Source organism: Falco punctatus (genome assembly GCF_963210335.1).
Source record: "Falco punctatus genome assembly, chromosome: 19".
In the NCBI taxonomy this organism is placed as follows: domain Eukaryota; kingdom Metazoa; phylum Chordata; class Aves; order Falconiformes; family Falconidae; genus Falco; species Falco punctatus.
The window spans coordinates 1,966,984-1,981,238 of record NC_137599.1 but is presented as its reverse complement, the minus strand read 5'-3'; the positions used below and the strand labels follow the sequence as shown (position 1 = coordinate 1,981,238).

Genomic DNA, 14,255 nt, shown 5'->3' with positions numbered 1-14,255 from the left:
AGGAGGAGGAGGGACAGGGGCCAGTTCGTGCTTTTCAGCTGCTGCTGCAGTGGGATGCCCACGCTGCGAGCGGGCAGGGGACAGGCAGCGTGGTGGCAGGGAGCCCTGCCTGCAAAAGCAACCCCCAGGGCAGCTGCAGGCTGAGGTGGGCAAGGCTGGAGGAGCTCCCAGGGTGTCGAGTCCCCCTTCCCTGGGTGACAGCATGGGAGCCAGCCTGGCGCATGTGTCCTGTCTCAAAGGAGGGATGTGGGGATGGAGCTCTGGGCAGGAAGGTGTTGGTCCCGATCCTGAGCACAAAACGAGCAGTCGGGCGTGCTGGCTCTGCTTTTGGTACTGCTGTCCATGGGAGTTAGGAGGTGAACTCATCTCCCATTTCCCTGTGCATGCGTGGGTGTGATAACACCCGGCGAGGTGGGAAGCAACTGCTGCTTTTTACAGGGCTGGCCAGATGGGATTTCTCCTTCAGTTTGGGTTTTGACAATGACATGGGAATTTATCGGGTTGTTTCTCTGCTCCTAAAGTAAAGGACCTGCTTGTCAGGGCAGTGTGGCAGAGAGATGCCAGCTGGACCTCCCCAGGCTCCAGCCGGGGAGCAACCAGTGTGCACCAAAACATTGCGTGGCTTGTCCCCGCGCAGCTCCAGCAGCATTGGCAGGGCTGGCACTAGCGGGGTGCAGGCAGGGTCCAGGGCACATAGAGGCTGGGGACAAACAGAGCTGGGTCTGCAGGGTCGCATCCAGACTGGCATCGTGCGTGGGCACCGTGCCCCTGCCCGCCATCGAGGAGCCAAGCAGTGTCCTGGCTGTGGGGCTGTGGGGTCTGCGCTAGCCCAGCTGGGAAGTTCCCAATGAGGCGGTCGGCGGGTGGTGTTTTATTTTCCTCGGTTCCACTTGAATTTGGGAGTGAAAGGCACGACGGGGAGCCCACTGCCTGCTGCTGAGCCCAGGCTAAACCGCAGGATGGTGCTGCAGGGAGGGATGCTCAGGGATGGGGAGCGGAGATGGGGGAGCCACAGCCCCCACCTCCCAGGGACTGCCAGGCACAGCGCGGGCATGGGGGCGATTTGTCCCAGGACTGGTGTTAATGGTCCCTCGTGGGCAGCTTTGGCATCACCCGGCTTTTCCCAGCAATATGGTGCCCAGTCTTCATCAGCCTGGGAGCAAGAGGATGGGATGGCGGGGAAGCTTCTGCCCGGCCACCCGCCAGCTTTCGCTCCCCGTGTTGCTCCCTGTGCGAGGGATGAGGAGGGCATGCAGTGCCCTCGCATTGACAACGCTGCGTCTGTCCCACTGCCGGCATTCCCATGGGACAGGGACATCGGCTGCCCATGGGCTGGGACCAAAACAGTGGTGCATTTGATTTTAAACGAGCAGATCTGGCTGTGTAAAGCACTGGTGATGGTCGAACCCGTTCGGCACGTGGCGGTGGTGTGGGCAGGGGGTGCGTGGGTCCCCCCCAGTGTGCCGGCTGCCTTGCCGCTGCTGCTGGGCACGACTTCAGTAGAACACTGGTGGCTGTGCAGCTCCCAGTGCCTCTCGCCGGTGTTTGCTGGCCCCATCGTGGGGGTGAGATGGGAACCTGGGGCAGGTCGCTTGACCACCGTGCCCCCCATCCCGAAATTAGTGCAAATAGAGTGTGGTTGAGCCAAGGACAGGGACCCCCCAGGCAGCAATGCCTCTGAAGGCCCCTTTGCCCCAGCAGGTCCCGGCTCGGGCAGGGGTGGGGGATTTCTGGGGTCTCCCACCGATGTCGGCTGTGCAGCACGACAGGAGTTAAGCACAGCAGGAGCCGTGTGGGCTCTCCCTGCGCTGCCCAGCTATCGCTTCTGTGGCGTGGCAGGGAAGGGGTTAGTGCCGAGCAGGGCTCTGGGTGCTGGGCAGCCTCTGTGGGTGCTGTGCAGGCAGCGGGCTGGCAGTGCGGCAGCCGCAGCCTCTGGGAGGAAGGCGAGAGCATCCTGCTCTTCCCACTGCCTTAATGGCTGGGTGCGGGGGAGGCGCATCGCTCCGAGGGGCTTCTATTCTTTCGCCTCCCTTTCTCCCCAAATGTACTCCCCCCGTCCCCTCCCCTCGCCCCTTTTTGTACAATTGCTTTCTTGGACTATTTTTCATGCTCCGCTAACTGCCATTGCTTTCACGACCTGCGTGAGCCTTGCTGCCTCATGAAGATTTATGAAACTGCAGTAATAAACTGTGTTTGAAAGATCCTTTTTATGATAAAACCCTACGAAGCTGCCGGAGGGGGGGATCCGAGCAGACTATGCCGCCGGCCCTGCGGCCGCTCTGACGCGGCGTGGCTCTCGGGGGGCAGCACCCCCAGCACGGGGCAGGTTTTTGGGGGCCTCTCCCACCCCCGGCTCCCGGAGAGGGAGCAGGGAGCTGGTGGGAAGCTGATACTTGGGCTGCAAAGCACCCGCCTGGAAGAGCATCACTCAAAGCACGTTTGGGTGCTGGTGCCGCTGCTTTCCCAGGAAGGAGGTGATGGCCGCATCCTGCTAGGAGCCTGGGCTGTGACCCTGGCGCGGGTGACACCTCTGCTGGCAGGTAAAGATGGATGGATGAATCGGCAAAGAGAGCCTCGTTCCTTTCACTTCCCGCTGCTCGGAGAGGGGCTTGCCAGGATTTACCGTGGGATTTTGGCTGTCGTAGCGGCCCTGCACCCGGCCAAGGAGCCGCCTCCGGCCCCTGGAGACCTGGGGGCTGCCTCCCCCTCCCCACCGGAGCAGTCTGCCGGCCGCGGTGGAAGCTGTCCTGCGCCCCCGGGTAAGTGATGGGATGGTCCCTGTGCGGGGGACACGTCCCAGAGGGGCACCCCGTTTGGCTGGGCTGGGGCGGTGCCAAGATGGGGACCCCAGGCAGGATGTGGCCATTGGCTCTCCCACCCCAGTGACCTACTTGGAAGCAGCCCTGGGAAGCACTTTCCCGGGATCTGCTGTCGCCGGCGCTGGCAGCGGGGCAGCCCGTGTGGGTACCACTGCTCCAGCATCCCTGCACAGGCCCTGCCTGGGAGGAAGAGCAATAATTGGGGGGGGGGGGGATTTTGGGGGGCAGGATGCGATGATGCCCTTGGGCTGAAGCCAGGAGGGAAGGATTAACACCCTTTTCTCGGGCGTAGCGCCAGGGAGGCATGACCCTGGGTGCTTTAAGGTCTCTTTCCAAAGGACCCTCCCAGTTGTTGGCGGTTCCTGTATCAAATTGTCTCTGCCCGCTCCAGGCTGGGATATCTGGAGGGGAAAGGTGGCTGATGTGGGGACAGGTACACGTGTGTCTGTGGTGGCTTTTCCTCCTCTCGCCTTCGTGGGGTTCATGGATCACGGGGTTTGTGACGCCGGCGCTGCTTCCCCCCGGCTTGCTCCAGAGCCCAGCAAGGGGTGCGGGAGCGGATGCAGCGCAGCCGGGGCTGGAAGAGCCCCCGATGGCATCCAGCTTTGCTCTGCCCCTGTGCAGATTGTGCAGGGCTTTTCAAATCATCCTTTTTAGTAGTCAGCAGAGAGACAGTGAGCTGGCGCGTTCCGCTCCCGGAGCATGTAATTAGGGAGCAGGGAGCTGCATGCTGATGCGTGGCTCGGCAGCAAGAGGAGGAGAAGGAGGGTGGGAAGGAGCCGGGAATGTGGACTCATCCCAGGGCTGATAAACCCGGGGTTGGTGGTGGCACCGAGGAGGAAGCTGCAGGGAACCAGCCCCTCTTGCACCCCTCCGGCCCCCATCCCTGCACCTTGCTCCGGCTCAAGGCCGCAGCGCTGCTGCTCTCCCCAGCGAGAGAGAGGGGCTGCAGCTCCTTCCTCCCAGCCTTGCCCCTGCTGCAGCTGGAGGCTTTCAGGGTCCTCTTCATCCCTCTTTCACAGCTTTCCCAGACTTGCCATTCCGATGGGACGTGATAAGGCCTGGGGGTCCCGGTGGCACTCGGGATCCAGCACTGCAGAGGGGCTGGTTTGGTGGGGACGGGCCACGCTGGCACATTGCCTGTGCCAGGGGGATGCCAGGGGTCCTGCTGCCCCCAGCCCAAGCTGAGAGCTCCCTGCCCGCTCCCAATGATGCTCTAGGACACTGCCAATGGGCGCCCAATGCTGGGATGGGTGCTGGGTGCTGGATGTGTGCCCCCCCAGCACATCTCTGCTGCTTTGCTGTTGTAGAGCAAGTGCTTGAGCAACCGGCTGAGGGCAGGAAGGGGATTTCTGCCTGCTGGCAGCAAGCCCACGGTGAGAAACGTGTGTTACAGGGGGGGTTACATGAAAGGAGAGGTGGGAAGGCAGCTGCTGGGGCTCGGCAGGGTGGTACAGGAGAAATTGCTCCGTCTGTGTTTCCCACCAGCGCTGGAGTTTAGCAGAGGCTCCTCAGCTGGTGGTGCCCGGGGACCCCAAGATGATGCTCTCAGCCCTGCACCACACTGCCTTCCCTGCTGGCAGAAGGACCGAGGTGTCCCCTCTGGCATCTCTCCTGTGCTGCTTTCCCTGGGGGATCTCTGGGTGTTTTGCACGTGGCAGATGTGCCACCGTGACCTCCCCTGTGCAGCGGTGGCACGGGGACCCAGCTGAGCGAAGCGCCAGGGTGGGGAGGGACCAGGAGCTTCAGCTCTCGCTCAAATTCTGCCGCCGTCTTCTGCATAAGGGTGTGACGGTCCCCTGGGTAAGGTTGCATTTGGTGATGGAGCAGTGGGGGACAGGAGCTGGACCGGTTGTTTTTTGGAGGAGGGAAGCGGGGACGGAGCTTTGGCGGGGGTAAGGATGTCCCTGTGGCACTTGCTGGGTGCGTGGTGTCCCTGCCTGGCTTGGAGCAAACCCCCTTGTATGACCTTGAGCAGAGGAGTTGTGTCTGTAGCACACGCTGGAGTCCTGTCCTACATTAATAACACAATCGGTTGATATAAAGCTAATATGTTGGGCTGATAAATAATTAAGGGAAAGGAAGAAACCCTCTGTGACTTGCTTAACAGGAGCTTGGGAAAGAAGGGAGGGCGGGAAAAAAAGGACAAGGAGGGAGATGAATAATGAATCAAGGTTAAATGGTGAGCGAAAAAGGGAAGCCTGAACGCGGTGAATCCCTCCAACACACATGCTGCAGTTGCCAAACTAGTTAGTGGCGGCTCGTGGCCTCAGCGCAGGCACAGCGGTGGCGGCTGGGACCAGCAGGGCTGTGTGACACGGGCTCAGACTGTGTGAGACCCTCAGAAGTGGCTTCTTGGGGTGGGGGCCGGTGCCCTGGGGTTGCTTTGCAGTGGGCGCGGGGGCTGGGTAGGGGCTGCGGTCTGGGGGGTGGCCTCATCCTGCAGCCACCGAGGAGGTGCCAGGCGCTGGCAGCGTGCGGGGACTTCCAGGCATTCATTACCACTCGCATTGTGCGCGCTCGGCACAACTTCCCTGGAAATTAAAATCACCACATGAAGTTAATGAATTATTAGCAAAAGGGACAAGTCCCTTTCGCCTCACAGCACACAGGACTGCCTACCTGCCCCCTGCCTGCGCTCGCTGCCTGCTCTGCCTGCCCGGGATGGGGTGAGCTCTACGAGAGGGCTGGGATGGGGCAGAGCATCCCTGCGGTGCCCGGCGGCGGTGCTGGGTTTGGTGCCCACAGGCTGGACTGATCCCTGGGAGCAGCAGCTGCGGGGCGGGGGGCTGAGCCCTCCGGCGAGGGTCTTGACGGGCAGACATGAGCCTCCCCCCACCTTGGCCAGCATTTCATTTTCTTTTTGATTTGTCCGTGTGTCCGTGTCTCCCTGTCTGTCTGTGCTCCGGAGCGGTGTCCATCTCCTGTGTCTTGTCTGTGTCATTTTAATGACCCAACGCTGTTTTATTCATGTTTCAGCCTGAACATCGTGGTCTCGGTGACATCCCAGCCCCTTTGTCCCTCCCTCTGCCCCCTGCCCCATCCATCTCCTGCCACTGCCAGCCCCTTGCCCGGGAGCGGGGACACCGCTGCCATCGCAGGATGCTAAACCCTGCACCCACCAGCCCCCCGGTTGTACCCCGTTGAGGGGTGACCCTGCTCCCAGCTAGGCTCAGCTATCAATTCCAGCTTAAAACCCCCTCCCCATCCCCAAATCTTAGCATCCCACCTGTGCCCCACAGCAGCGGGGCTGGCCCTGACGCCGCTCTGCTCTCCCCCCCGTGCAGATCCCGAGAGGACAAGCACCCACATGATCTCGGCAGATGATGCCGAGTACCCACGGGAGTACCGCACCTTGGGCAACGGCACCCGGCGCTTCTCCAACGTAGGGCTGGTGCACACCTCGGAGCGCCGGCACACCGTCATCGCCGCCCAGAGCCTGGAAGCCCTCACCGGCCTCCAGAAGTCGGAGATGGAGCGCAAGCGGGATGCCTTCATGGACCATCTAAAGAACAAGTACCCACAGCATGCGCTGGCGCTCCGCGGGCAGCAGGAGCGCATGCGGGACCAGGTAAGGGGCGTCTTCTCGGGGTAGCGGGGGGACATGGGGACCCCATCTCACCCTTTGGGGCTGTCTGGAGGAGAAGAGCCTCACGGGGGGCTCGGATGGTGCACAAAACGGGTGGCTGCTTGCAGCAGCCCTGGCAGGGAGCATCCTCCAGGTCTGAGGAAGAGCATCCCCCATCCCTGGTGGGGAGCATCCCCCAGCCCCAGGGGAGAGCACCCCCTGTATCACCAGAGCTGGGGGGTCCCAAGTGAATGTACCCTGCCATAGGGGTGGGTTGGCTCCTGCTGGCTGGTGGCAGCCATAGGGAGGAGAGGGATGTTCCTCCATACAAAGGACATGCAGAGGGGTGATGTGATGGCCATGAGGGGCAGCTGGCCTGTGGATTTGCCCCATGGGGGGGTGACACTCAGCTTAGCTCTCGGCAGGTTTTGGCTGGGCTGCAAACCCCAGCCTTGCTGGGAGAGGGACAGACTGACCCATGGGCTGGTGTCTGCAAACCCTGCTGCATGCCTGGCGCTGCACGGCTCCGCAAGCCTGGTCCGCCCCACGCCGCACCTCTGCAGCCCCCCAGCCCTGAGGCAGTTGCTCCCTGCCTTAGCTCACGTGGCACAAAAAGCCTAAATAAGTAGTTTGCCCAGGCAAAGCTTTGCCCCAGCCCTCACCCCCAGGCTGGCTCTGCGGCACATCCCAGTGCCAGCCCCTGGTGCCCCGGCACAGCCTGTCCCCGTGTGTCTGGGGTGAGGATTTAGCATTAATGGTGTTTTGGGCAGGCTGCTGGTGTGAACACAGGCTTAAATCCCCCCTGCCTGCCCAGCCCCAGCACTCTCTTCTGCGTCCTGGACCCCCCCAAACCGAGGACATTGGTGAAAACCCACAGCCAGCCCTGACCCAAGCAGCCCAATCACCAGGATGGGGATGCTCTCTCAGCCAGGGGGGTTCGGTGCAGCTCCTGGGGCAGAATATCTTCTCCCCCCACTGCCCAGCAAGGTGCCAGGCAGTCTGGTGAGCCTGGGGGGCTGGGGGGCAGGACGGCACAGGCGTGTGCTGCTGTGCCGTGTGGGATGCGGCAAGGTGTGCCTGGGGTTTAGTACCCACGTCCAGGCAGAGGTGGCCTTTGGTGGCCTGTTCCCAGGTCTCAATCCTACCCCAGGGACCAGCTGGTCCTCGGAGTGGGACAGCAAGTGACACATCCGAGCACCCTCACCGAAAGCAGCAGAGCCCACGGGCCGAAAGGTCCCCAGGGGCAACGTCCATCCCTCGTACCAGGGGGTGCCCCCCAGGGCCAGGCAGCACCCCAGGGTGCTGAGGAGCCCACCCCCTCCTCCAGGCGACGGCGATGCCCCGGTGATGCTGTTAGGGCGGCAATAAATCCTCACCTCAAGTGGCACTTTTTATAAAAAGGCACAGGGGAGGGTGAGCGCGGAGGAGCCGGAGGAAGTGGCTGGAAAGAAATCTTATATCATCTCCAACTAGACGCCTCCCCGAGGGACGGAGGCGACGGCTCCCAGCCCTAGCGCAGCAGAAAGAAATCCAGCTTTGTAAGGAAACCCAGCGGGGCCCCGGCATGCCGCCCGCGCCGAGGCGGCATCGTCATCATCATCATCGCTGCCTCCTCCGAGCTGCTGCCCGCCTTACACCCCCCCTCACCCATCGGGGCTGCTTTGGTGGAGCACCAGGGGTCCCCCCCCGCTCTGCAGCCCCTCTCCTTGCAAAAAGCTCGTGGCTGGATGCAAAGAGGAGCGGCCAAATCCTGCACAGCTGCGGGGATTTGCACCAGCTGAGCATCCAGATTTTGGCTAAGGGCTAATTATGGATGGTGGCTTTGCCATCGCCGTCAGCCCAGGTGCTGCGCAGGGTGCACGGTCCCCATCCGTGCTGCCGCTTGTGAGACGGAGCCCTGACATTTCTAGCCGCAGAGTGATATTTCTCAGTAAATAACTAGGAATCTTTCTCCTATTATTGCAATGATTTAAAGACTTTTTTTTTTCTTTTTCTTTTTTTTTTTTTTTTTTTTTTTATAAGCTGCAGCTATAAAAAATCCAGCTTGTGTTGACTCGGGGTCTGATGAGCTTTGGAGGGTTTTTATAAGGTGAAGGAAAGATGATCTGGGTTCTGGAATTATCACCCGCAGGGCTGTGGGTGCCCAGTAGGACCAGAGAGGGGTCCAGGCATCTACTGGCACCGCTCCAAACCCAGCCAGGTTTTTTGGGGCTCGCTGGCGAGGGGTGAAGGTCACAGCCCTGGGCTGGCTCCCCCCTCCCTGCCCCAAGCAAGGTGCTGGCCAGGAGCACGGCTCCATCCATCAGCCCCAAGCATCTCCCGTTTGCAACTGGTGGGGAAAGAAAAAAAAACCAACCAACCCAAAACCTATTTTTCTTTTTTTTTTTTTTCTCCTTTTTCCTTCTCCCTGCAGATAGTAAATAATAATGGGGAGAAAATGAAACTAGAAACACAGGAAACCCCAGGTGTCAACCTTTAAATGACATTGGGATACAACACTCTGGGCCTGCCTGAAACGTTTGAAACTCGTTTTGCTATTCTAGGGGAGCCTGGCATGTATTTCAGATCACAGGCTTTGCTATTTTATTTTATATTTTTTTTTAAATTACATATGAGAGAGTTTGCAAAATCAGAGGTGAATAGAAACATTTCATAAATGTCAACATCCCTTTCAGCGTGGCAAAGCCTGCAGCAAAACGCCATTGTACTCATGCATAGGAATTGGAAAGTGAGCGCAATATTAATTTTAATCATATGTATATATAACAGAGCAGGAAAAAAAAACAACCAAAAACCCAAGCAAATAATTGTACCAACACCCAACAGACTGCTAGCAAATCTGCGGAGAAGTCCAAGGCGGCAGCTAGCTAATTTAAAACCCAGATGGGAGAACGCGCTAAATGGGCATGTTAACAATAAAGAGAGGAATGGGAATCGGGACGAGGTGGCTGATGGAGCACATCGGCTGCTAGGCTTTGGGTCTGCTTTTGGGGTAAATCCTGCCCTCGGGGGGGTAAATCCAGCTGGAGAGGGATGGCATGGCCAGGTTTCTCATCTCTGTGTGCATCGGTGCTCTAGGATGTGCGATTCGGCCAGGGCCCCCCCCGTGGTGCCCAGTGATGAACATACAGAAGTAAAAAAATAATATTAGAAAAATAATTATATGATGGTGTAAGGGGGTGACCCCATCACCCCTCCCTATTTCTCACTGTTATCCACATTCCTTTTGGATATGCTTTTCCGCACGGGACTCAGAGGGTGCGTTACCAACTGGGAACGCGCGGTTTTACACAGACAAATTATAAACCCCAGAAAATAAGGGATTACCAACCCTCCCTTGCCCGTGACCACCTATGATGGCAGCTGTATTGCAATTCAGCCCTGTCTGCTCAGGCACCTTGCAGCTCGTAACCTGCAGCATGGGGTTAAATACCGCAGCGGAGCTGGAGCAGAACCGTGCCTCTTTCAGGTCTAAATAAAAGTGTATAAAAGCTCGGATTGAAGCTTGTCCAGTTCTGCTGCAGGGAAAAAAAAAAAAAAAAAGAAAAAAAGGAAAAGGAAAAGGCTTGAGCTGAGTGTTAACGTGTTGGTGGCTGCCTGACAGCAGCAGATTTGCAGCTGCCCAGAATAAATCTGATTTCGGAATAAATAAATAACAGCCAGCACAGATGTACGTACCCCCAAAGCCCAGCCCTTGCTCTTTCTTGCCTCGCCAAGGCTGCCCTGCAGCATCGCCGCTGGGTGCATCGGTGCTGTGTAGGGCAGGAGTGATGCTGCAGGCAGGGATGCAGGCAGGGGTGCAGGCAGGGGTGCAGGCAGGCTGGGGAGGTGCTGGTTTGCTGCAATTGGCTTTGTGCCTCAGTTTCCCTGAATAAAACAGGGGGTCTTGGCTGCTTCCCTGCTCTGCAGCAGGGTGTGCTGCCACATCGGGGACCTGGAGGTGTGGGGGGGCTGAAATGTGGGGCTGGGGGTTTGTGGGGCCAGGGCCGCAGGCAGGGCAGGGCAGGGGGAGCAGTAATTTTTTTGCATGGGTTATTCTCAAGAGTACTTTGCCCTTCTTGATAGCGCTGTCAGTGCAGCAGCTCCTGGGGTTCGGGCCAGGTACGCAGCAGGGACCGGGGGGGGGGGGGGGGGGGGGGGGCAGGCGGGATGCCTGTGTACAGCATCACGGGGCTGCTGCAGCCCCCGCTCCTGCCTGCAGATGCTGGGACCCGGCTCCCACTGATTAAAGCGAATATTAACAAATCCTGGTGATTTTTATTAGCCTTGCAGTCGTCAAGCCTTTTGGGAAGCGTGCGCCAATGCATTTCTGCATAACTGGAGGGAAGAAAATCTCCTGGGGAAGTTGGGATGCGGGGGGCACTGACAAAGCCTTGCGGGTGGGCACCCCGGGTGCTGTGCACAGGACGGCACTGGGGCTCATGCAGGTCCTGCATGGGCTGCAGAGCCCCCCCAGGGGTGCTGGCATGGGGTGGGGGGACCCCAGCGGCACCCTGTGCTGCAGCAGGGTCTTACAGGGGGTGTGCATGCGGGCTGCATGCATGCACGGTGCTGCCCATGCCCACCCCCCAGCCTGTCCACAGCCCACCCTGCCAGGGTGCATGGGGGTAAAAATGCTGCCAGGTTGCTGGGTCTGGGGGGCTGCCCCCACCCCTGCCCCCACAGTCCCCGAGCATGCACCCCTGTTCCAACTGCCCCGTTGCACCCTCAGCGCCCACCCATGTCCCACTGCACCCCCAGCACCCATCTCTGTCCTGTTGAACCCCAGCACCCACTCCTGTCCCATTGCACCCCCAGTTCTCCCCGGCACCCACCCTTACCCCACTGCACCCCTAGCACCCACCTCTGTCCCATTGCACCCCCAGCACCCACACCTACCCCACTGCACCCCTAGCACCCACTCCTGTCCCATTGCACCCCCAGTTCTCCCCAGCACCCACCCCTGGCCCATTGCACCCCCAGCACCCACCTCTGTCCCATTGCACCCCCAGTTCTCCCCAGCACCCACCCCTGGCCCATTGCACCCCCAGCACCCAACCCTGCCCCACTGCACCCCCGGCACCCCCCAGCCCCATTGCACCCCCAGCACCCCCCAGCACCCATCCCTGCCCCATTGCACCCTCAGCACCCACCCCTGCCCCACAGCACCCCCCAGCCCCATTGCACCCCCACCCCCTCCCCCTGCCCCATGGCACCCCCAACCCCCCAGCACCGCCCCCGCCTCCCGTTGCAGCCCCCGCCTCGCCCCCCCCCCCCGGCAGCGCCCCCCAGCGGCCCGGCGCAGCGCGGCGGCAGGTGGAGTCGCCGTTGCCATGGCGACCGCGCCCCTATCAGGGCGGGCGCGCGGGGCCGGCGGCGGCCGCAGCGGCGGGAGGTGGTGGCTCCGCTCCGCGCTGCGCGCAGCGGCCGCGGCACCGCCCGAGCCGAGCCGAGCGGAGCCGAGCGGAGCCGAGCTCGTCGGCGCTGCGGATCCCGGCCCGGGCTCACCTGCCGCAGGTACCGGGTCGCGCGGGGTCCGGCGGGGCGGCGCGGGGCGCATTCCTCCGGTGGGGTGCGGGTCCGGTGTCGCGGTCCCCTCCTGCATCCCGATGTCCGCCCTCCCCGTGCTGCGGCGGCCCGATCTCCCCTTCCCCAGACATCCCGCTGCCGCTCCCGCCCACCCCAGCATCCCCCCCCCCCCGAGATCCCGGTCCCCCCAGTCCCTCACCCCGTCACCAACCCATGCCCCCGCCCGCGCCCATCCCCTGGCCGCCGGGCTCAGCCCCAGGGAGGGGGCAGCCCCCCTTTCCCTCCAGCCCCGCGCCGTTCCCTTTTCCCGGGGGTCTCCCGGCTCGCGGGTGGCGCTTTGTGGGTGCCACAGTCCCTGCGTTGCCCTTTGGTGCACCACCGGGGGCGGGGGGGCTCACCCTGCACCCCCCGGCTGCACATGGGGCTGTGCAAAGCCCCCGGTGGTGCCGGTGGCAGCCCTTCTGTGCAGCCCCCTTCCTCACAGGGCAGCCCTGCGTTGTCACCCGTGTCCCCTGCGCAGGGGACACCCATCCCCTCTGCCCTTCTCGGGCTGCGCTGCGGGCAGCCGGCGAGGGGCAGATGGTGGCCTGGGCACGCAGCATCCCTGCGCCATGCAGGGGCTTGTCTTGCCTCCAGCGCGCTCGGTCCAGCATCCTTCCCGTGGGGGTCCTGCCGGCATCGCTAGGACCCCCCAGCCTGGACCTCCAGGACCTCCACCATGGGAGGACCCGCTTGATACCATCTCCCTTCAGCCCCCCAGCCCCCCCCTCCCCTCCCCCCCCCTGTTTCCAAGAGGTGCTGGAGCCGGGCACATGGAGAGTGCCCATGGCCTTGGCATGAGTTTGGCATCGTCTTGTCCTCACAGGGTGCCTGACCGGGCTGGGGGTGCCAGCACAGGTACTGGGGACCAGGACACTCTGCTTTTTGTAAAACCAGTGGTGGTGGTGGCTTGTGGACGTTGCCCAGAGTGAGCCGGTCACTGGGAGCTCGTGGGAGCTAGAAGTGGGGCCCGTTGGTGCTTTGCCCAGGGTCTCATCCTGGTCTCCAGAGGTGGAGCGTGTTGTGAACCGTTGCAAACTGCTGTAATGGTGGAGGAGAGCGTGCGTGGCTGTCGGGAGTAACGTGAACGAGCGTGTGTGTGTGTGTGTCCCTATGACTGCAGCCAGAGCTGTCTCTATCGATTCTCTTGTTTTTCCCCTACCGGGAGCAATTCCTGGCTGATTAAAAGAGACCTGGCCCACGGTTTGCCTGGGAATCAGGTCCCCGGGACCTGGGAGTCATGCAAAGCTCTGTAGGTCACCCCACTTCTCCTTGGCTTTAGGGATGGAGCAGGTCTTGAAGTCCCTGAGAAGTGGGTAATAAATACGGCTGCACCGGTGACACTGATGGCATCCCTAGGGAGGGCATCCACGAGCCTGTGGTGTGGTCCAGCGGGGGGATACCCAGTGGATGCCCACCAGGAATTGGATCCAACTCCATTCCCTTGGCACCCTCACCGCGGTTCAGGGGAGCACAGTGCCAGCGCTGCCGTCGGCGAAGGGCCGTGCGTATTCCTGCCTCTCCGGCACAAACAGATGCCACGATATGAAGGTGCGCATCCACCCCTGCCCTGCTGCCCAAAGTTTCCTGCTGTTCCTAACCCAAATTCGGCTCTTTTTTTGCTGGCAGCCTGGAGGGTCCTTGTGAGGCGGCTATGGGCTGCTGCCTGCCCCGATGTCATGGTGCTGGGCTGGCACTGAGCAGGGTGAGGAGGGAGAACACCAAAAAGCTGCAGCAGCCAGAGAGGCAGCTCCTGTCCCTGCTGCTAATGCAGCCCTGGCTCCGGCGGTGCTGGCAGCAGTAGGCAGGGAGTGCAGGCGAACAGGTCAGTCTCCATCACCAGCTGCGTGCCGGTACCCTCTGTGCCCAGCCCCGCCCCCCCCACCCCCCCCCAAAAAAAAAAAAAAAGCTCTGCTGCTGGCTGGCCAGGGTGGGAGCAGCACCTGTGCTGTACCCTGAGGTGCTGGTACTTGCTGGGGACCATGTGGTGGGAGGCAGGGCTTGCGGCATGGGGGGGATGTGGCTGCTGGACCCCACGGGGTGATGGTTGCAGTGCTGCTTTGAGGGTCCTAGAGGTCCAGGGGACCCTGGGCAGGATTTGTCCCTCCTCGCCCTTGGTGTGGGGTTTCTCTGGGATTTACCTGCAGGGATGAGCTTCCCTGGGTTTGGAGGCACCTGTTGGGGGAGGGGGGGAGCAGGTCCCCCCAAAGCTTTTGGGGGTCTGTGCGGGGGGGAGCGGATGGATGCTTGCTGCCTGCTTGCTGCCTGCTTGCCGCCGGGTTTACCTTGCACGTCCCTATTGTGTTGGTCCACCTACGCCG

The 14,255-nt window shown here is 61.4% G+C and overlaps 1 protein-coding gene across 24 annotated transcripts in view; it reads left to right on the top strand.

Annotated features, from left to right (window-relative positions):
- SRCIN1 (SRC kinase signaling inhibitor 1) overlaps positions 1-14,255 on the top strand; it is a 94,069-nt gene that overhangs the window by 40,661 nt on the left and 39,153 nt on the right. For 11 of the 24 annotated variants that reach the window (XR_013924583.1, XR_013924584.1, XR_013924585.1 and 8 more), the window contains exons 1-2: positions 629-2,759; positions 6,107-6,390. Coding sequence is in view for 14 of the 24 variants with exons in the window: in XM_080369896.1 (XP_080226022.1) it covers positions 2,210-2,759; positions 6,107-6,390 (834 nt within the window). In the remaining 10 variants the exon portion in view is untranslated. Of the gene's footprint in view, positions 1-628; positions 2,760-6,106; positions 6,391-11,665; positions 11,884-12,675; positions 13,760-14,255 lie in introns of those variants that run through there. The other 13 variants (XM_080369907.1, XM_080369908.1, XM_080369905.1 and 10 more) reach the window with 5 other exon arrangements.